The sequence below is a fragment of the Toxotes jaculatrix genome, chromosome 6 (genome assembly GCF_017976425.1).
Source record: "Toxotes jaculatrix isolate fToxJac2 chromosome 6, fToxJac2.pri, whole genome shotgun sequence".
Taxonomy (NCBI): domain Eukaryota; kingdom Metazoa; phylum Chordata; class Actinopteri; family Toxotidae; genus Toxotes; species Toxotes jaculatrix.
The window spans coordinates 5404036-5426224 of record NC_054399.1 but is presented as its reverse complement, the minus strand read 5'-3'; the positions used below and the strand labels follow the sequence as shown (position 1 = coordinate 5426224).

Here is a 22189-nt window from a genome sequence, read left to right as displayed (position 1 = left end):
AGGCCATTCTGAACCAAAAATAATAAAATAGATACCGTGAAGAACCGACAGGATCTCTGACATCTCAGCTCTCTGACAGTCTGACATCTTTTAGATGTGTGTGTGTGTGTGTGTGTGTGTGTGTGTGTGTGTGTGTGTGTGTGTGTGTGTGTGTGTGTATCAGACTGACACACACACACACACACACACACACACACACACACACACACACACACACACACACACACACACACACACACACACAAATACTACTTTTCATTCAACTTTAATTGATAGACATTTACTTGTAACAGGGTAGTTGTAGTATTGTAGTATAAGGATCTGAGTACTTCTTCCAACACTGGTAGTTAACAAGAATACCTCTAGTTACCAGCTAGTTAGGCAATATTACTTTCTGATCTGACATTTTTCTGAAAGTGCAGAACATCCTGTATCAACATGATTGCTGGCAAGTGCTAAATATTACTTTGATTAAACAGAATAACTTCATCTTGAATATTTTCAAGATAACGCAGTGTGATACCAAGTAAAGGGTAACCAAAGCTCTGCTCAGTAGATCCAAGAGTGATGACAACATTGTGTTCTGTGGATGGAATAAATAGTGTATTTGTAATTTTAATTACCGACGTTTGCAACTGCAACACATTAGATTTTTATTCATATTGTAGCTAAATACGTGGCCATTACAAGAATACTTTTGCTTTAGTGACAAAGCTGTAATTGTCATAATAATGAACCAAAATCACGAGGTGCAACAATTTACACGGAAATGATCAGAACCCACAATGAGATGCAGCATGAAGTAAGATCAATTTCTGCTGAATTGCTGTTTTGTTTTGTTGTTATTTTAAAGTAGTGTAACAGATGAAACTTATAGTATTTTCAGTTTAATTACAAATAGAGAACAAAACAAAAGTTATGTTTCAGTGCTCACTACTCATGCAGACTACTGTCCTACTTTGAGATTATTTGTCTACTTACATCACAGACAGGACCTAGTTTCAGGTTCTTTGTGAAAATGAAGATCATAAGTTTGAGGTTTCAGTAGTTATACACCACCTGTAGACTTGAGATGTTTTGTCTTGTGGCCTCTTTCTTTCTTTACCGTTCACTGCAACGAACATGCAATAAACAGTCACTTATTCTCGTGCTACGTCCTTTAACTTAATGTGAATGAGAGACAGGTTTACAGCAGACATCAGAGAAAATCAGAGCAACATAGAATTCAGAGAAGCCTAACTGTAAAATATCTCAAAGTTTACTGTGTTTTTGCAGCTCTTCTGTTATCCTCTCATCTCCTGTGATTTTTTTTCTGTCTATTATCCCTGTTCTGGGTTGTGGCTGGAGATCAAATCATAAAGTTTTACCCCATCATATTTATTTGTGTCTTGTCACAGGAAGCCATGTGCTCCTTTTCTAGTAATATGCAGTGGAGATATGGTGAAGTGCGTTTTCGCACCCTTGCACCAAAACCCACAAGGGTTTCATATACCCCTCAACACTGTGCGCCCTGTTTTTATTCATCTGTATTCAGCAAGTCAGCACATGTATCTCACAGAGGAACTGTGCAGGATGCACATTTTTAGCAGCCTGGGCAGCAGCAACAGGCGGCTTTGCTGACTTTCCATCAGTAGAATATGAAACGATAAGTGCATTGTTGTTGGTCAGGAGTCTGTCTTGTCTTCATAAAAGCCTACATTATTTTCCATCTTCAGTTTTTGTTTGTACAACCTAGGCTACTGTCAGTTCTCTCGGTAAAAGCCACTTACTCTCAAAGTACAGGAACAGAAAACCCCTCCTCCCGCCCACACACGCAGGTTTTGCGTCTAGCTCTGTCAGATGTGCAGAGAGGCAGGCAGCAGAGACAGGACAAGTCTGAGAAGAAGACCACCTCACACATCATAAGATGGAACTGGGGCTGAAGCAGTTGACTCTGGTGCTGCTCACAGGTGAGACTCCTGACTTGATATTTGACAGATAAAAACAGACTGCTGCACTCACAGCAAATCCATACAAGTATGAGTATTGATGATGCCAAATGTAATGATAAAACTGTCTGAAATTTCACATGGTTATGTACAATACTGGTTTGTAATCTATCTATCTATCTGTCTGTCTGTCTGTCTGTCTGTCTGTCTGTCTGTCTATCTATCTATCTATCTATCTATCTATCTATCTATCTATCTATCTATCTACAGCTGCAGTAGCAGCCATGCTGGTATCAGAAGAATCTGTGATTCTGGATGAAACACAGAGAAAAGTGGAAGTTGCTCTTGGTTCCTCTCTGATTCTGAGATGCCTTTTGAAGACAGAGCAATATGAAAGATTTCGGGTGTGCTGGTATTTTGACCCCAATGGAACTTCATTCAACATCTCACACAACATCTCTGAGATGGTCTTTAACAGATCTGCAGACACCTCCAGCAAAACAAATCAGAGCTTGAGGGATGAAGGGCGAGATACTGAAGCGGCACCCTTTTTGTCAAATGTTATTCACAGGAAGAACGGATGGTACTCTTGCAAAGTCATAGGAGAGATTCCCCTTCATAACACTATTGAAAGCAAAGGAACACAAGTGGTCATAAGTAAGTATGTGCAGTATGCAGACATTTAATAAAATGGTTTATGACACAATGTAATTGTAAGCAGATATAAAAAAAAATGTGTGTATTAATCTACAGTATTTGTCAATATATCATTATCATTATATCGTTTGTCAATATGTATAGCTTTTCCTATGTGAACATATTTTATATTGTTGCAGCTGTGTTTTAATATACTGTCATTTATTATCAGTTTATACAGCCTGTAGTTGTTAGTGCCCACAGCGGGAGTAATGTTGCTGACAAATACATTAATAAACACTCATACCAGTGTGCGTAACTTGTAAAGTTTTGCCATAAAGTCTGTTATTATGAAAAATTATATAATGATGGGATCATAAAAACTGTAAATATTCTGACTTGCTATGATTTTATTGGATGTTTGTTAAGTATCATTTTGTTTCCTCCATGACAGCAAAGAGCTTAATGGAAAATACGACGTATCCGTCAATAGTGACGAGTAAACAAGGTGTGTGTGTGTGTATATACATTTGTAGGACCCAGAATAGTCTGAGCTGGTTTTTTAAATCTCCCAGCTTAAAATATTTCTTGTGGTCAAAAGTTTTCCGCTGAACTGACAGATTTTTAGGGGCATTCGTGTGCTTGTAGAGGTGTTAAGACCTCAGGAGGTCAGAGATCAAAACTATTTCTGGGCAGTGTGTGTGAACTTCCATGCAGACCATGAGACAACAGTTCACTTTATATCAGCCTTTTTCTTGTACACTGGCCAATTTGTAGCTTCAGGACATGTTTTGTACAATATTTACTCAATTGGACAAAATGTGTGCACTCGAAATTAAATGAAATTGTGACAATGACTTGACTTAACAAATCTGTCTTTGGCTTTCCTAAACACACTGTGATGCAGCTGGTAAACTGACAGAATGTGATCACATTTCATGACACAGTTTTTCTCTTACAGTATCTTGCACAGACAAAGACAAAGTGCTCGACTTGTGGGTGTGGATCCTTCTGGGGGTATCTACTTTGATCATGTTCGTCCTGCTGATCATATTGGTGTTGGTGAGAAGACGTTGCCGCAGAAGCAGAGGTACCAATATTCCTATTCAGTTTTTATATTTAGATAGTCATCTCTGACAGAAAGACTCTGCAGAGAGCAACATCTATAGATTATAGATAAGTTCTGTATCTTTTGCAAGCGAGGGAAGCTGCAAATCTGATGCGATAAAAGCCCCTCTGAGAAGGTGAGGGCGGGAGACAAAGAGCCAAATACTTTCACAGAAAACTTCACAAGACCCAGACACGTCAGATCAGATCAGATCAGATTAAAGACTGATTCATTTCATTGCAAAGATTTGCATTTGACTGAAGAAATGAGGAACAGACATTTGTGACTATTGTGTCTCTGAGTGAGAGAAGAAAAGAGAGGGGAAGCACTGTTCATATGACAGCAGGTAGTTCTATCTGCCCAGGCTGTGGCCGATGGAACTGAGTAAGCAAGAGGTTTGTGTGGTTTAGCAGCATAGTGTGAGAGAATCTTAAAATGTCAGTGTAGGACAAATGAGGCTATCTGTCTTTGCCTGTGTGGCTGAAGATTTTAACGTCATGAACACACAAGAAAGACATGAGACCACTTTTTGCAGGCAGAGCTCAGTGCTGAAGGTAACGTGATTTGTGACAACTGACTGAAGCAAAGCAAGAAATCTTGAAAAATCGGCCCACGCCACACCACTCACCACTTTTATTGCCCTGTGTGTCATAAAGAAAACGTTACTTGACAGTAATCTTACAGTCACATTTGATAATTGACAAATTACATTTCCATATAGATTTTTGCTAAATTGTGTTTTGTTTCATTTCACTGTAAATAATAAGCAGAGTAATCCTCACATTCAAAGTATTTCAGCCACTGTTCAGGCATCTTCCAAACCTTAAAAGAATCAAATGGTGAAAGCTGTCTCTCTGAATTCAGTTCCCTGGAAAGAATTTCTGTATTTTAGTGAGACCAGCTATCATTTCCTCAATACATTTAAACCACATTCCACAAAGCCCATCTTTATGTAGGTACAGTAATTCCTTCAGACGTCACAGAGGGGCAACAGGACTATCATTTAGGAGAGAAGTGTAAGTTAAAGGGCCTCCAGTCTGTGGTTTGATCACAGGAAGTGGCCACAGAGGATGGAGCAGAGACAGAAGTAAGACCATCTCTGAGCTACTGACATATAAAAAGAATGGTTAGGTCATGCCAAAGATTTTTTTTTGGTTAGTGTGTAAAGTAAGTGTGAATAGTATATTTATAGCCAGATAGTGTAGTTTCTGTGATGAGACAATAGTTTTTTTTGTATATTGCAATATATATTATTAGATACATATTTTTATATTCCTTTGACCAGGGGACATACTGGAAAGGTGTATGCTGTCAGTGAGACAACTGTGAAAGGCTTTTTATTTCCACTGGTTTATGTGTTTTACTGATGCTGTCAGGTGGCTATTTAAAAACAGCTTTTGGACTACTGTATATAAAATTAAATACAGAAGTTTCAGTGGACTTGTAAATTGACTCAGTTCCTTTTCTATTTAAAAATATCGACAATGATGAGAACTTGAATTTTGGAGGAACTTAAGCTATTGTTGATGGGTTTATCAACTTTTTTGCTTTTTGCAGGACAGCTGAGGTGATGTGCTGTGAATATAAATAGTAGTGTTTGCATTTCATGTCCTGAGAATATGAGAACAGTGATACTGAAAATGTGTCTGGTTTAATTTAATTTTGTATTTTATTTTGCAAAAAAAAAGTGCATTCATTTTCTGAAGGACTTTTAATTGCAAACAAAACTTCATCAGCATTTATTGAGTTGATAAACAGCATCTGTGAGACATTTAAACTGTAAATAAATATAAAGAAATATTCTGTCTTTCTTTTGATGTGTTGATGTGTCTAAGTAAGTGGATCAGGGAAATTTGTACCAGTTTGAATTATTTAATATTTCAAAAACTGGATGTAATGGCAGTAGACCGTAACTGTAAATTGAAATAAAGTAAAATTAATCATCAGGTTATTTAAAATAAAAATAATAAGGATATTGCTCTTTATATTATCAGGTATTTTAATCACTTTTTTCCAGGAGGTAGATGACTTGTTTTCCAATGCCAAACAACTTATCCTGTAAAATGAGTTTTCTTAATTTTTAGTACATTACATCTTCCCTTCACAATAAATTTTCAGTGGTGGAAAAAAAAACATTTTGTAAATTTCATTTATCTTTATTTAGCTCCTTTGAGATGGTGTATATATATTTTTTTTTTCTGAGGGTATTTAGCCAAGACAGTATGAAAAGCTGCAGACAAAACTAAAACAGAATATTGACACAAACGGTATTTATGGCCTATTTGGTGAATAAATGAACTGTAGATCTAACAAGTGAAATTAATCCTGTATTCATTCTGCTTTTGCTGTACTGTAGCAGAGGAGCCTGTCTATTCAAACATGCCTGCTAAGGGCAAACAGCCTTCACCTCGGCCGGGGATGCCGCCCATCGACGTGAAGACAGTTCCTTCCTCTCACAAACTCTGCACCCCGAATTCCGGCAGGAGATACGACGAACACAAACGGAGGCACAAACAGTGAAACAGTGAGGAAGACATGGAGGTTTTTTTTTTTTTTATGATGGACACGGTTCATGCGGTTATTTTATTTTGAAGTATATCCTGTCAAATGGCTATTATGAACCACTAGATGGCAGATGCTGCATGCTGTAAATAGGTGAATATATTTTGTTTTCCTTTTTATGTTGAAACAGTTGTTTTGTATGTTAAATAATCATAAATAATCATGAAGTGGCAAATTTTTATCTTTTTACTGTGAATTATGACCGAAATGTAAATGATTTAAGTGTGTGATTTTTTTTTTTTTTTGTTAGAGTTTATATTAAATTTGAAGGTGCCGAAAATGTAGTTTTTGTTTTACATTTGATTACGTTTTGTAATATTTTGATTTCAAATATGTGATAGAGGGGTAGCCTCTCTTCCTCAATAGGTCGAATTTAATTTTGCATTTTAAGTGCGATTAAAACACATTTAAAACCAAACTAAACCAATAAATAAATAAATAAATAAATAAATAAAATAACAAAAGTAGTACAAACCAACGGGACATTAATATTGTTTCGCCGTCACATCTGATTGGTTGCAAAGTGACTGAGCGCTTTTAAGGAAAGGTCCGATCAAAAGTCACATGATCAGGCAGGCGCTGCCTACCGCTGAGCGCTGCTGGATAGTCACTCCCTGCAGGAATTAGATGTGGAGCGAACGTTACAGGTGGAGCAGGGGAAACGCCGAGCCGGACCCAAGACCCGGGACCCTAGACCGGACAAACAGCGGCAGTGTGAACGGTTAACTGATGTAGACAACTCTGACGGCCCCGGGTGAGTCTGAAGCGAGCATGAGCCTCTGTCCGTGACCTGTTTGTGCGCAGGTTTGTCCCACTGGCGTGTTGTTTTACCGCGGAGCCTCGGGCAGGTTGTGGGAATTGGTTTGGCAACCTGTGGGGCACAGACAGCGCTCTGTAACTTCTCTGTCTTATCTAAAGATTATAGGATATCCTAATCTAATAATAGCAACAGAAAGCTAGACTAAGCAGTAGTAGGATATGCTGTACAAACACTTTACCACCGCAGATGGTGTTAGCGACACTGGACGGGGGGGGGGGCTCAAACTTGTAAGGACGCTGGGACAGCTTCAGGACAAGTGTCACAAGAGTGTGTGTGTCATGTGTGTGGAAATCCCGTGGTCCAAGCCAGACTCCTTTCACTAAACGTATAAGTTCTACCGAGAACCAAGGAGCAGCTATTGACTTTTTAGACCTTTGAAGTTGTTGTTTGTTTGTAATGTCATAATCAAGGCTAAAAAAAAAATAAAATAAATCTATGACTACATCAATAATTCACTTACAGATATTCTACACATACCAGGTTTTCATTTTGTACCCACTTACTGAATTTATCTGCATGTTCTGGGGGTGGAAGTGATGTTCTGGGGGATGAAGTGTGTAGGCTTATCGTTTTAAAGATGGTGAAAATCAGCGTACATGATATAAGTGTCAGACAGAGCGAGTAGAGGATATTACTAAGTGCTGTCATTGCACTTGCTGGGGATTGCCCAGTTTTAGCTGTCGTACTGCAGCTTAATGGGGTCAGAGGTGTGGAGGCATTTCTTTTATGTTTTAATGTCAACTTTACACCCACTTTACACATGTCCTCTTTGTGACACTGGCTTGTTTGACACTTCAGAGGAAGTGAAATAATTGCTTGAGTAGTTGATAGAAATAAAAGGCCACTTTTAATTCGTCGATTTAATAATCGATGAAGGGTTCAAGCAAAAATAGAAAATATTTCCTTGTTCCAGCTTCTCCGAAGTGAGAGTATGCTGATTTTCCTCAGTTTTACACGATTGTAAACTGAATATCTTTTGGACTGTTGGTTGGACAAAACAAGACATTTGAAGATGTCACAAAATACTTTCAGAAACTCCACTGTTTCAAATTAAACAAGAGAATGATTGGAAAATTAATACATATTTAAAACAATTGTCAGTTGCAGCCTTATTTTCTACCCTGTAAAGTTGAATCAAATGACAGTCCATTTCAGAGTCATGAAATCAGTTCCTTGGCTTTGATTTTAGATCTAAATTGAAATCCCTCTCACCACAGTTTGTTTTCTTGGGTGTTACTGTCTGTCAGTGAACTTGTCATACAGTACCGGTGGAACAAGCAGAGATGTTCGGGTGTTCACATTTTCCTTTTGCGCCACAGCTCCTGCTGGGACTTGCCTGGGTGTGTGTGTGTGTGTGTGTGTGTGTGTGTATGCATGCATGCGTTCAAGCGTGCATTCACACTCAGCCAGACGTGTCTCATCAATGACAAGTAATTTGTCAGAGCAGAGACAGCTTTCTTATTGAACAGGTTGTTGCATATTATTTATTCTGTTGTTTGCTTGTCACCTTTAGTTGTGTTAAGTGCCCTGACTGTTGGTTGTGCGTTAGCTTAATGATACATGTCGTAGCAGGCTTGAAGACTGTACACACAGCATGTTTTTGAAGTATTGTTTTCAGCTAATTACAACTCTCCTGCACATCAAAACAAAAGGTGTTCAGCTACTGTCATTATGATAAAGGAACGGTTTGTTTTAGCCCATCTGAGCTTGCAAAAATATAACCCAGAGCTGAACTGGGGTGTGTTTTCCAGTGCGTGTGTTTCACAACAGAGTCTGTGACACAAGGAGTGTCAAAGGTGAACACCCTCCCACAACCGGTTTCCTGTTCAGGCCCCTGTGATGGAATACTGTATCACAGCCAGCTCACCAGCCGGCCTGCCAGTGGACTGCTCGGCTTACGTTTGACTGGCAGCCAGACAGAAACAGAGGCAGGCAGTGACTCAGCCAGCATCAAACCTGCGGACCGGTTAGTCAGCCGCTCAAGTGAATCGGTTACAGCCGGAGGTGGGCCTTGCCCATAGGGTACAGCGTAATGCCGTCATAAACGAAGACGCATGCTAGAGCCCGGGCTTAGGCAGTCATGGCTCACTCCAGCTGTTTGACTCTTCGCACGGCTTTTTGGATTTGGATTTGTTATGAGTCACGGTGGTGACAGCAGTGTGCTTGTCGGTGCACGTTTGGGTTGTTGTTTTGTGCGTAGCGCGTAGTTGTAGTGAGACTCCATCGTAGGGTGTTGTAGATATCGTTGAGGCTCCTGAACGGGCTATAAATACCCTCGTGCTTCAAGTGGCTGGAGTGTCTGGAGATACTGCTGTGGGGCTTCTTCAGCGAATTGTACAAGTTCACTCGCAGCCTTTGAACCCTCAGTTGTTCACATTCTACGGCTTGATGAGTAAAAACCCACCAGCAGCTGCGGCGCTAACTCTTTAGAAAGGCACATGTGGAAAATACATACTCACATTTACTTATGGATTTAGAGAGAAGTAAAGAAACTATTTTAGTCATGCTCTTGTTTTTTGTTCTACTTTTGTTGAGGTGCATCTTCTCTAACACTGACTTTGTGGTTGCTGTATTTACATGCAAGTGCTTCAAACGTCAGGTTGGCTTTCAAGAGATGAGTGTTTTGTGGTGTTGTACATGGCATGCAGATAGCGTTCTGTTTTTCGCAAAATATGTCAGTCATAAATATTTAATTTCTTTAATAAGGTGCATGTGTTTAGGTGCTGTATAGTCTTAGAAAGGGGAGAATATCAAGTCGTATAGGGGCTGTGTAACACAGCAGTGTGTTTAATAACTGATCCATGAGCAGGTTTTGCTGGCTTTGCTGGAATCAGCAGTGGTCCCCTATAAACAAAAGGTATAACACCTGTCTTTCATGATGCATCATTTTCCCCAGTGAAGAGCGCTCCTAATGTGCTGGTGATTTAATATTATTTTAGTCACCAAAGTGTGAAATAAACAGTGAGTCATCCTGAAAGAAAGAACAGAGAGTTAAGACCTCAGCACTGACAAGTAGTGAAAATGTGTCACTTTATCAAAAGGTCGTCGCTAAAGTCTTTTCTAGCGGTTACAAAATCATTCAACACACAAGAAGCTGGTCCACACGTGGCTGAAATTCACAACCCATTGTTAATGACCTACTAGTATTTTTAAAAGTGTGTTATTTAATTAAATGAAAAGGGATATAAGAAACTTTGTAAATCTAGGTATTAAGACTAGAAAGCCATTAATGAAATGGATTTTGGCCGTGATGGTGAGCTGCCTACTTGTACAAGATATGGGGTCAAATAGTCCATGGGAGGGTCTTTCCTGATTAATTAAAAGGGACAAAGCAAAGGTGGAGGACAGAGAGACCTTTAACATGAATGCTGGGTCATGATCTGACATTAGAAATGTTTCATTTATTCATGCATTTTAATGTAATATTTACAGAAAAATCCACATGAAAATGTGGATTAGAATAGAATTAGAACAGAAGTCTGCAAAGGAAAGTTTTAACTTCCTTTAGCTAATTGTTTTGGTTGTCCAGCCCACAAACTCGGCTCTCCTGCCGCTTTTTTTTCAGCTCTGAGAAACCTAGTGCAAACCACCTGTTCCCCGCGACAGAGAGACAAAGTTAGAGACTAACTGGTGAACGTAGTGGAGGTTTTAGCAGCTAAAGAGCCGCATTATTCCCTGAGGAGTTGGTGAAGACTTAAACAGGCTGAAAAAGAGAGTAAATATTGGACTTTTCTTTTTTTTGTCAGGCGGCCAGGCACATGTCTCCAAATGAATTCTAATGTTGCTCAGTGTCTGCTGGATGTGTAAACAGGCAGTTTAATTTTCACCTTTCAGTGCGAGCTGATAATAAGCCAGGGGTGTATTTTCAGCTTATTCCGCTGCCCTCACCTAGCCCAACAAAAAAAAAAATAAAAAAATCAATGAATGCAGCTTGAAATGAAAAATTTATTAACCACTGATAAAGAAGATGAGCCAGAACCATTTTAAAATAAACTGTTGGATTTAGGGATTTTTAAAAAAGTTTTATATTCTTTGTCATTCAAATGTAAATATAAAAGGTTTGAGGAGGAAATTTGTCATGATTTGAAGAAGTTACCAGACGTTATCAGACAAAGCGCTACACAGCACCGTAGTCTGACTGTAGAAGAAAATCCGCTGTGTGTGACCTGTGACTGGTAACTTCTGTAAAAACCTCAGCTGTGAACCCTCCCCACCCCCAAAATACACACTCACACACCCTGTCCACGCGTGCACGTCAGTGTGTGAGTGTGACCCTGGATAAACAAAGGAAGAGAAAACAGGGACAACTGCTGCGTGCTCTTCTGTTATTGTAGCCATACCTGCCTGTCTGCACTGTTTGGAAGTGTCTGTCAGATGCCGTGAAAAACAACCAGCAGTCATTCCTGTAGACTGTAGGTGCTGTAGACTGTAGGTGCTCAACCTACAGCCCCCCCTGCCCCCCCATCACAGCCTGGGGCAGGGGGAGGTATACAAGACACCGGTGTTCTGACAACAGATGAGCAGTCTTATACGTGCAGCAGCTCGTCCTGCTGTGTCAAGTAACAACAAGGTGGGAGCATGGCAGTTTGTTGCAAAAATGCACATTCACAACCGAGGCTGTTCAGAGGCAAAGCGTGAGTGAGTGCCAGGCTGCCACTCGAGGAAATCTGGATGCTGTCATTTTGGTGTCTGTCAAAAGGCGAGGACTCTGTGGTGTGTGTTTCAAAGGACGCATCTCTATGAAATCTGCTGGATTTTATTTTTCCTCCGCGAACTAAAATCTAAATAACAGTTGCAAAGCAGCTGTGTGGTGCTGCAGCTCTGAAGCACTGTGCATCAAAAAGATAAGAGTATAGTTTTTACCTTGTGAGTCTGCTCCTAAGTATATGCTTTGTGTGTTATTCTGAGATAAAAAAAAAAAAAAAAGTGCCTTGATGAATTTTGAATGAGGCTGCGCTGCTCGGTTAGTCAAAACAGTAAGAAACTCTCCCAAAGAAGTGGTTAAGTCTCAATTCAGCATGAATCCCAGGGTACGGATGGAGCGCTAACACAGTGAATTATTGTGATCTGTATGCATGCCCAAACCTGAACCGATCCCCTCTGCTGCTTGAACCCTGCTGAGCCCAGAGGAAGCAGGTTCTTATCAGGGAGGAGGACAGGAAGAGACAGAGAGTGGAGGAGGAAGAGAGAGTGGGGGGTTGGTGGGCAGCATGGCACTCTGCAGATTTTCACTTAAAGTTTACTCTGTGAAGTTTACTGTTACCAGCTACAACTGTAAGAGGTGCCTGACTTCTGTGATGTTACAACAAGGTCACATTTGTTTTTTGTTTTGCATACAGTCAGTGTCACAATTCACAATTTAAAAATCATCAAGCAAATAAGAAAGGCAGGGCATGGTGCTACCTCTGTCCTCTGTGTTATCATTATTATGTCTTTTTGTTTTCTTATTTCCCAGGAACAAAAACCTTGATGTGGTCTAATGAAATATGCTTTTGAGTTGCATTGTGGGAACTGTAGGAGCCAGTGTTTTTTGTTTGACCCATACAAGGGCTTGGCCATTCTGTTTTTTATCTGTCTCCTGTGAGTGCAGTGCTAAAATGCTTTAGTGCCCAACTTAAGAGACTTTTTTTCATGGTTGTTGTTCTCGAGTGAAAGATCTGAATGTGGATCTGAAGTCTATCTGTCTCTCATTTTTTTTCTTACTGCCAGGCTGTGTAGTTATGCAGATACTAGATAATCAGAGCAACAAAAGAAAAGAAGCAGCACATTCACAGGAAAGAACATCTGGATATGTAGCTCTACGTAATAATTATCTATGAATCATCAAGAGAAAAACAGAAAAAGTGCAACTAAACGAGGTGATGGAGGAAAAGCAGCTGCCATTTTCATTTCTGAGGTGAGAAAAATGTCTCTTTGATGATTTTCTTCATAGATGTTTTCATATCTTTTCTAGAAGACGGTACCATGAGCACGATCTCCTCCAGCATCCCTCACCAGTAGCTGGGCAGCATGGCTTCTGCTCCTCCTTCCAGAGAGGACACCAGCAGCTCATTAGCTCTGCGCTGGAGGCTAACACCAACATAGATCTACACCACGCAGGACGTCTGAGTCTATCGAAGCAGGCTGAGCTGCACCCTCAAGGCCTGGTTAAACATCTGTATGAACTCCTTTGAAAACATGACTCGTGCTAGAGCGGCACATGTCCAGGACAGTGACATCACCACAGCATAACAACATCTGGACTCAGACTTTGGACCATGTTCTGTCTCTGATTGAGTGCTTCGGTGGCAGAGCTGGATTGTGCAGCTCTTCCACGCTTGGACAAACCTGGACTCTGAGCCATGTCTCTTCTCTCAGCTCTGAGCGTCGTCTGTGGATTGATGCTCCATGTTTCATGTAGTGCACTCAACACTCAATACTGTGTCCCACGGAAGACTGTCCCTTACCAGAGTAAGTCACCACCTCACCCCGCCTCAGTGCTTCAGTGGCCACTATGTCATGACATGCTCTCACTGTGTTGTAAGCTGGGCTGAACCAGTAAATGCCACAATTCGTAGCAGTTTAAGAATGTATTTGCATATTTTCACCATGATACATGAGCAAGTGCTACAGCTGTAGCAAATTGGATTTTGTGCTGGTTTGGGACTTACTTATTAAATTTCAGTGAATTTGCATAATTTTTTTTTTTTTTTTTTTGCTGCTGTGGGAGCCTTTTTCCACACAGAAGGAAAATATAATTAAATGCAGTGTAGTGATACAGATGTTCTCCTGTTTTAGATGAGCTCAAGTTGTTCAGAGAAGAGGGGATCTCCAACTACTCCACGATGTTGATGAGAGATGATCTTGGAGTGCTGCTGCTCGGGGCCAGAGAGGCCATTTATGCTCTGGACATCAACAACATCTCAGTGAGAAAGGCTGCGGTAAGAAAATGTGGAGAGACTCACTGAGAAGAAAAGTGTTTACAGAATGTGCAGAGTCGGTGCACTCTGCTCTGATCAGCGGCGTTCTGTTTGAAGCTGTTGTAAAATAACTGATAAACTCACGTGTCTGCAGAGCTCTTACTTATTAACACGCAAATAATGTTTTGCTCTGAGAAATGTCTAATAATTAACTTTTCATTGTTAAAGATTAAAAATGAAACTTTTATGATATTTTATTGCAGTGATGAAGCAGTTGAATAAAATAATATTTAAGCCGCTCAGGACTGGATTTGAGAGCCTAATCCTGGATTATATCAGTGGTCCTGAGTTAGCTTCCAGTTAGCTTCTGTACATTCTGTTCAAAGATTACATTTCATACTGTGCAGTAGATTCTCTCATGTTGTCAGCTTGACCAGTGCACATTTGCATGAGGAATTTTCGCGAATAATGGTCTTTTTGAGCTCTCGACAGTGGTCCATTGATTCATAATTATAGTTACACAGCTGACAGTCACAACAGAAGAGGGACTGGTGTCCCCAGCCAGCAGGTACTCCCTTCTATAGTTCACTGACTGGTCTCGATGTTAGACAAACAAGCCACAGCCACACTGTTGGGTTGCGACACCGTTCCTGCGTGCTTTGACACAACACTTTCCCTGTGTTGATGCAGGTGTATTGGCGAGTTACCGAGGAGAAGCAGAGGGAGTGCACATACAAGGGAAAACATGCTGAGGTTTGTGTAACGTCTTTCAAAACAGAGCTCACATACGGTAACTTTTACTTCTAGGGCAAGGATGCAACCTTTAAGGATGAGTGTGTTGACTGAAAGCAGCTCACTCCCCCATGCAATTTATCTATGTATATTTGTAAATCATTTATATGGGAGTGTTTTTTTTTTTTTTTTCCTTTTCAAGTCTTCACACAGAATTCTCTTTGAAGTGCTTTGCTTACAGCTTCGTACTGAAAGCCCAAATAAAGGCATGAGAAGAAAATGCATGTACACAGCCTTGACCCTTTGGTCACCAGCTCCGCTCCAGGCAGCCTGTGCAGTCAGTATATGTGTGTGGCATGTTTGTGTTTTTGTGGCTGAACTAACAGAGCTCTGACCTTGGCATTCTCTCTGCTGGATCTTGTTGCAGGTGGAATGCCGCAACTACATTCGAACCCTGCACAGGGTGAATGACACTGCAATGTATGTGTGTGGCACCAATGCTTTTAGCCCCACCTGTGATTATATGGTAAGTGTAGAATATGGGATTTTAGAAACTGTTTCTGTGAGCACAATCTCTGTTTATCAGCGGATGGTTTTTGTGTCTTAGTAATGTGTTTCAGATAGAGGAATAAGTGAGATCTATCAGGCTACACAGACGGTACAAGTTAGTAGTTTTAATTCATTGTTGGTTTTAGTTTTCCTCATGGGATTTGTTGACAGTAAGAAAAAATAGAACATCACCTGACTTATTCTTTAAGCCATGCAGCATTAATTGTGGTTGAATGTTGCAGTCAATAGACAAGGAACTGCAGCTTTATGCTTGGTTGCAGTTAAAAAAAACAAAACAATTGAGGCCTATCCCTTCATTATACTGGTGTTTGCTTATGTATTGGCTTTATGGGGTTTGATTGTGCAACGACATGCAGTAGCTCATGAATGCAGTTTATTTTGGCAGTGAACTTAAATTTCAGAGGCCTGAACATCCTTGAAAGCATCGCCATGGAGAGTTAAATAGTTCCTATGTGCAGCTGCAGGACCACAATAATGTGAATTTGATTACAAAAATAAAAGCAGACCTGATGTTCATTTTTTTCCTAGAGCTGTTTTCTAGCATCTGCGAGATATCATTCTGAGAAAAATGTAAAAAAAAAAAATGTCAGAGGTTGGCAATCACACTTTTATATATCTTTCATTTACTTTGGAAAATGGTGAGTAATAATGTAAATATATGGGCTAAGCATTAATCCTGATAAGATCCAACTGGAATCTCAGTGTTTTGTCTGAATAAAATGGCTCAGTTTTTCTTTCTTTTCCCTCCATCAACAAGTTTTTCCCTCTTTCCTCTCCGTCTCTCACTCTTTGTTTCCGGCAGACGTTTGTTAATGGACAGCTGAGGCTGCAGGGAAAGCAGGAGGAGGGAAAGGGGAAGTGTCCGTTTGATCCCTTCCAGAGATACTCCTCCCTCATGGTCGGTGAGTGTCTGAGTCAGGTTTGCTGCCAAAGGGAACAAAGCACAGAAAAATGCTGAACACTCAAAGTGCACCAGCAGAAAAGATGAGTTTGTGCAGATTTGACAGGCCACAAGACCAGGGTATAAATGCAACCTCCTATCTTTGCTGTTTCTGTCTGCTCATTCAACATATGTACTAATTAGTCAGAAAAAGTCTGACGGTTCAGTTCATTAGTAGGCATATAAATGAGATATTGTTATGAATACTTGATTTCCAGGAATTTTTCCTCATCTCTTGTTCCTTTCCAACAGGAAATGACCTGTATTCTGCTACATCCATCAACTTCTTGGGCTCTGAGCCTGTGATTCTGCGGAGTTCAAACTTGGCTCTCCGCACTGAGTTTAAGAGCTCTTGGCTCAGTGGTGAGTTCCTCTGCTGCAAAAAAAAAAACTGGCCATTTAAAGTTGTGTATAATGATGTGCATAGTTTAGAAGGGATTGCCTGCAGCAGCAGCAGCAGCAGTACCAGTGCATGATGCAGTTAATGGTATGTGTTGTGTTGCTATTTGATTTTTCTACTCTCGGGGACTTGTTTTGTGTTTTGTGATTTCAGAGCCAAACTTTGTCTACATGGACTTTGTGGGAGAGAGTTTTGATAGTCCTGAAGGTGATGATGATAAGGTGTACTTGTTCTTCAGTGAGAACGCCATGGAGTACGATTTCTACAGCAAAGTTGCAGTGTCACGAGTGGCCCGTGTCTGCAAGGTATGAAGACATACAGAAGAGAAAAAAGACCTTTGGCATCTTCAGAGATCCCTGTCTGACACACGTCTGGTTGTTGTGGTTAAGGGGAATATGTGCACACAACACACGAGTGCTCTGTCTCTGTGTTTAGGGGGATATGGGCGGCCAGCGGACGCTGCAGAGGAAATGGACGTCGTTCCTGAAAGCTCGCCTGGATTGTTCCCTCCCTGAACCCAGCCTGCCCCCCATTGTCCAGGATGTCTTCCTGCTGAAACACGAGGACTGGAGGAAGAGTGTCTTCTATGCTGTCTTCACCCCGCAGTCGTGAGTACTTACAGACAAATCCTCTGGTTTTATGGCTCAGGGTGGGTGTTGACAGGGTAATCTAGGAAGTGTGCAGAGCCGTCAGTTTGGAGCAACAGCAAATGCAGTCTGCATTCACACTCAGTTATTAGGTCTTGAGTTTGTTTGATTGTTTTGATTGTGATGTAAGATATTTTAGCAGTTAATCTTATCATATTTGACTGATGAGCGATTTATGCATTCAAGAATTTAAAGTATTCTCTAGTCATGTAAATGCAAATAAAATAAATATTTATCAGTTTGTTTGACTACATGTGTTTGATTTGGTGTATCCAGGAGCTTGTCCCAGATATCTGCAGTGTGTGCATACAGCGTGTCTGCCATCAGAGATATTTTCAGTGAGGGAAAGTTTAAGACGCCCGTTGCTGTGGAGACATCCCATGTGAAATGGGTGATGTACACTGGGGAAGTGCCAGTCCCCAGACCAGGAGCGGTGAGTGTGAGGACATCGTTGTAGCCAGAAATGACGATATAATGATATTAAAGCATAGGAGGCAAATCCATAAAACCCAAAATTCTAAATTGAGGTTTTGTGTTGCAGTGCATCAATAATGTGGCACGTAAAATGAGGATGAATCGCTCTCTGGATCTTCCCGACAAAACCCTCCAGTTCATCAGAGACCGTCCCCTCATGGACGAGGCTGTTCGTCCTCTGACAGGAGGGCCTTTGCTGGTCAAGAAAGGAGCGTTGCTGACGCGGATCGTCGTGGACAGTGTGCTGGGGCTGGACGGACAGAAATATGCCGTCATGTTCATTGGCACAGGTAAACTAAAATATAACAATACACATTCAGTTCTACTCTAAGAGTCTCTAAGACTGAAGTAGAGCAGAACTGATGTTGGAGTTATCAGAAATTGTGTCGTCCTTAACTTCATTTTCTGTATGAATATTCTGGTTGATTAAACTTAAAGCCCCTGAAAATTTTAGTAGTTCTCTATAAAGTTTAAATTTTCATGGCTGAGGAAGCATCGATCAAAGTTAAAATCTGGAAAAAATAACCAAAACTATTATTTATTAAGAGTTTAAGATGGAAAAAAATAGCTAATGAGCTTCACTGTGCTGGTGTGGTTTGATTGACAGTGTGTGCAATAAATAATATATATATATAACATCCCTTTTTCCAGCTGAGCCCCACCCACTTCAAACTGGTGACAAAAGCAGTGACAAAAACAGAAATGCAGAAATCTCTCGTGTAAAATAACCAAAATCATCATGTTCATGTAGGAGCCCATCATTCATAGTAAGAATGTTTTTAGAGCTTTTAAGAGGGACTGTGTAAACATTCATCCTCTTACAAATGAGAAGTTGAATCCAAGAAGAACTAAAAATCCAACCTTTCTCAGTTCGGTTTTGCAGCAGCTTGATTTCTTCTGATCAGTAGCTTATGGATGGTGTTGTTAGGAGACTTCAGGTAGATAAACTGTAGGTTTAACAGACATTACTGAGGCAGGTCAGCAGTTCACTGAGTTCAGGATGTTTCTCTACTTTTATCTCTGTTTCTCTACTTACAATATGTTTTAGCTTTGAACATTATTCCATTAGTGGCTGCTGGTCAGCAGAAGTTACACGGGCTTGCTTTAAATGATAAACTTTTTCTATTATCTGTCTGATTAAGACTGATTCATTTGATATGAATAATGACAGGGTACATTAAAGCTGTCTGTGAATGTTCTCATTCATCTAGGTCATAGTTCTCTCTTTGAAAATTGAATCGAAGGCAACTGGACTTAAGTTTGTCTTAAGTCCAGTTGCCTTCGATTCAATTTTCAAAGAGAGTACATTAAAGCTGTGATCTTGGTTAAAACGAGTTTGTGTAATGTGCTCTTTGTATGATTATTAAATGCCATTGGTAATTATTGCCTCCTGACAGAAAATGGTTATGTTCAGAAGGCTGTTAACTACAATGGAGAGATGTTCATAATTGAGGAGATTCAGCTGTACGAAAACCCCAAGCCAATCAGCATCCTTCGCCTCTCATCGAGCAAGGTAACTCATTACAGGCCTATTACGGTTCAACAGCGTTTGTTAGCTCATCATCATCAAAGTTCACTGTCATTTACTGCTGTGTTTCTTTGCAAATATTATACAATAAGCTTGCATCTAAATGTATGTCTCAGTTTGAATATGCCGTCACTTAATTGCCACTTACAGACTGTAGAGAGGCTGCAGTGGCTGTAAAGATCAAACACTTTTAGCTCGCTAATTTTTGCACGTGCGTGTGTGTGCGTGTGCAAACACAGGGCCAGCTGTATGCAGGTTCAGAGTTTGGCGCTATCCAGATGCCAGTCAGTAACTGCGGTCGCTATGACACTTGTGTGGACTGCATCCTGGCCAGGGATCCTTACTGTGCCTGGGACTTCTCCACTGAGCAGTGCTCCTCAGTCCACAGCTTACCCCCCTCCTCAAATACTGCAATGCAGAGTCTGAAGGAGGGAAACATCTCGCGATGTCCTCAGCCAGGTACATTCACTCCCAGTGCGTTGTTTGAATACATTACCCAGGAAGACGTTTTGTATGAACCAGTGTCCCAGCAGTTTATTGTTTTATTAGAATGCAGTGAGAGCAACCTTGTGTTTGCGTGTGTTTTTAGATCCACTAGCAGCTGTGGACTTTACCCTCGTTCCGGGAAACAACATCCAGCTGCCTTGCCAGCTCCACTCCAACTTGGCACAGGTTCACTGGCGTTTCTCTGACCGGACACTTCACTCAAACCACAAATACTACATCTACAGCGGGGGGCTCCTCATCCTGAGCGCCTCTGAATCAGACGCTGGCCTTTACACCTGTGAATCAGTTGAGCAGATAAACGGCAGAACGTACAACCGAACTGTGGCGGTTTATAATTTACAGCTCTACTCACGCCCAGCAGTGGGGGACAGCACCACTCCTGGCAATGAGGTGACAAATTCCTTTGACCCTATTCACACTCTGAATACAGCTGCACCAGGGCCAGTGCCAAACCAGGGCAACGAGGACCCGCTGTTCCCCGAGACTCAAAGCGACACTGGCAGGGTAGCTCGTTTAGAGGTGGCTGTGGCTCTGCTTTCGTTGCTTTGTTTCTCCCTAATGGGGGTCATATTTTGGATCTGGAGTCGAGGACGCTGGGAATGTTTCAAGTTTGCACAGAGTTCGAGTGAAAGCGAGGGGAAAAGGCAGTCAGGTGAATACATGCACATCCAGAACAGAACTTCAGAGATAAAGCTCCTGGGGCCTGAGTCGGGGAGACCTTGCAGTGCCAATAATAATCACTCTGCTGTTGACTTCAAAGGGAATGGGGAGCACCACTTCACACCTATGCCCAACATTTCAAGTCTGGATGGTCTGGGATACATAAATGATGAGTCAGAGATTTGAGTCTGCTGAGGTATAGAATTCAGTCCGAGGCCAACACCGGTCCACTAATTATCTTCCTATAGGTGTACCTCTAGCGAGAAACGGTTCTAAGAAAAGACTTTCACATTATAAATTCTTTTGATTGATATCCTGTTTCTCCTTGCCAGTTTCCTACACAGTCTATCATTTCTGTACTCTAACGGGGCAGCTGATGTTCAGTGAACATCATTTTTCTGGTGGAATTTTCTCTCCAGGAAATTGTTGAAAAGACATTTTTTTTAATGCATATTTTTTGTATAATGACAAATTGTGAATATACTTTGTGTAATATATTGTGTACAGCCAAGACCTTTTTTTTTTCAAGTACTATTTATTTGTCACAGTGAAACTTGTTATTTCACCTTAAAACACTTGGAATCTGCAGTAAGCCTTGTAAATATCGTCAGCAACAGTGAACAAGTAGCAAATACTTTGACCTCTAATTTCCAGACTCATTTCATTTTATGGACACCACTGTTTATTTAAGACAATATTCACCAGTCTTTGACGGCATTAATAACTGACCAGTACTCTGTATTGCTCTTTTATTCCTTGGTGGCTGTTAAAATGAACTACAGACGTACCTTTGTATTTAACCATTCAAATGGCACTCATAGGTGACGCAGAGGGAACTCCATACCTCTATCTTCTATAACAGAAAAAAAAGAATAATAAGATTATCTCACACCAGTTAAATATCATCATGTAGAGTGTATGAGTGGAACTAAGGTTGCTTTTTTTTTTGGTACACAGCTATATTTTAGATTCCAAGCATAGACCGTAGTCTTACTATGAAAAGACAAAATGTCACTGAGATGTAGCAGTGTGGGTGTACATTTCTGGCAGCCAGTCAACTCAGAGACACATCACAGATAAGAACATGTGTCAAACTTTGGGAAATCCAGTCATTGTTCATAATAATAATAAAAAAACAAAAAAAAAACAACAACTTTATTGTGAGTTTGACTCGTATGTTGCTGTCAGTAATGATTTCCTGCTCTCTCACACAGCTCAGAAATAGCATTTGAAATTGATGCTGCAGATTTAAGTGGCGTGCTTCTAGTCTTGATGTTTCAAACAGATACTCCTGTGGATTGTATGGTAGGATAAAATAGAAAAAAAACAAAACAAACAAACAAAAAAAACTTCACCTCCGACTCCAGTTATCTCAGACCTGTTTTGTTTGTGTCAAAAAAAAGTCTCTGTGACCAAACTCAATTACAGGAACATAGCCTGAATCTGTGCTCTGTGTTTTTCACACTCTGTCATTAACAACAGCGCTCGGAGCCACCCTATGTTTCATCTCAAACAAGCACTATAGATATGAAACGACTGAAGTGGGTCTCTGCTCAATTATTCAACAGTGCAGTATAAGAAAGTTTTCATGAACTGAATTAAGGATATATATTGGTCCAGGTAATAAATTAATAAAACATTCCCAGAGCAGTTGCATAGATTTTGCTGTTTCTTTTTTAGTGTTTTCATGCTTAACATAGGCATACAGTATTTACACTTGGGAATTATGATAGCCCACATGCCAACTATTGTTTTCAGTTTCTTTATTCCAAAAACAG

The 22189-nt window shown here is 40.6% G+C and overlaps 2 protein-coding genes across 4 annotated transcripts; both read left to right on the top strand.

The window, feature by feature from the left end:
• Positions 1-1709: 1709 nt before the first annotated feature.
• LOC121183513 lies at positions 1710-6561 on the top strand. 2 transcript variants are annotated; one of them, XM_041040622.1, is made up of 5 exons: positions 1710-1949; positions 2199-2585; positions 3019-3072; positions 3526-3654; positions 6029-6561. In XM_041040622.1, exons 1-5 carry the CDS (start codon positions 1907-1909, stop codon positions 6190-6192), a joined length of 777 nt encoding a protein of 258 aa, XP_040896556.1. In that variant the 5' UTR covers positions 1710-1906; the 3' UTR covers positions 6193-6561. The 2 variants fall into 2 exon arrangements, with proteins under 2 accessions (XP_040896556.1, XP_040896557.1); XM_041040623.1 differs by lacking the exon at positions 3019-3072 and having other exon boundaries at positions 1712-1949; positions 6029-6558.
• A 289-nt stretch (positions 6562-6850) lies between these two features.
• si:ch211-129c21.1 (uncharacterized protein LOC563087 homolog) lies at positions 6851-21561 on the top strand. 2 transcript variants are annotated; one of them, XM_041039676.1, is made up of 14 exons: positions 6851-6988; positions 13008-13504; positions 13832-13974; positions 14644-14706; positions 15113-15211; positions 16058-16157; positions 16448-16558; positions 16749-16900; positions 17031-17203; positions 17519-17675; positions 17784-18006; positions 19114-19229; positions 19484-19703; positions 19834-21561. In XM_041039676.1, the coding sequence occupies exons 2-14, from the start codon at positions 13396-13398 to the stop codon at positions 20595-20597; spliced, it is 2430 nt and encodes an 809-aa protein (XP_040895610.1). In that variant the 5' UTR covers positions 6851-6988; positions 13008-13395; the 3' UTR covers positions 20598-21561. The 2 variants fall into 2 exon arrangements, with proteins under 2 accessions (XP_040895610.1, XP_040895611.1); XM_041039677.1 differs by having other exon boundaries at positions 6854-6988; positions 13011-13504.
• The last annotated feature ends 628 nt before the right edge of the window (positions 21562-22189 follow it).

Excerpts from the sequence above, each read along its gene's own strand:
- LOC121183513 (XM_041040622.1), top strand. The coding sequence starts at position 1,907 with ATGGAACTGGGGCTGAAGCAGTTGACTCTGGTGCTGCTCACAG. Across the intron at positions 1,950-2,198 it reads GACTCTGGTGCTGCTCACAG|CTGCAGTAGCAGCCATGCTG; the intron begins GTGAGACTCCTG and ends ATCTATCTACAG. Across the intron at positions 3,655-6,028 it reads ACGTTGCCGCAGAAGCAGAG|CAGAGGAGCCTGTCTATTCA; the intron begins GTACCAATATTC and ends GCTGTACTGTAG.
- si:ch211-129c21.1 (XM_041039676.1), top strand. The coding sequence starts at position 13,396 with ATGTCTCTTCTCTCAGCTCTGAGCGTCGTCTGTGGATTGATGCTCCAT. Across the intron at positions 13,975-14,643 it reads TCTCAGTGAGAAAGGCTGCG|GTGTATTGGCGAGTTACCGA; the intron begins GTAAGAAAATGT and ends GTGTTGATGCAG. Across the intron at positions 14,707-15,112 it reads ACAAGGGAAAACATGCTGAG|GTGGAATGCCGCAACTACAT; the intron begins GTTTGTGTAACG and ends ATCTTGTTGCAG.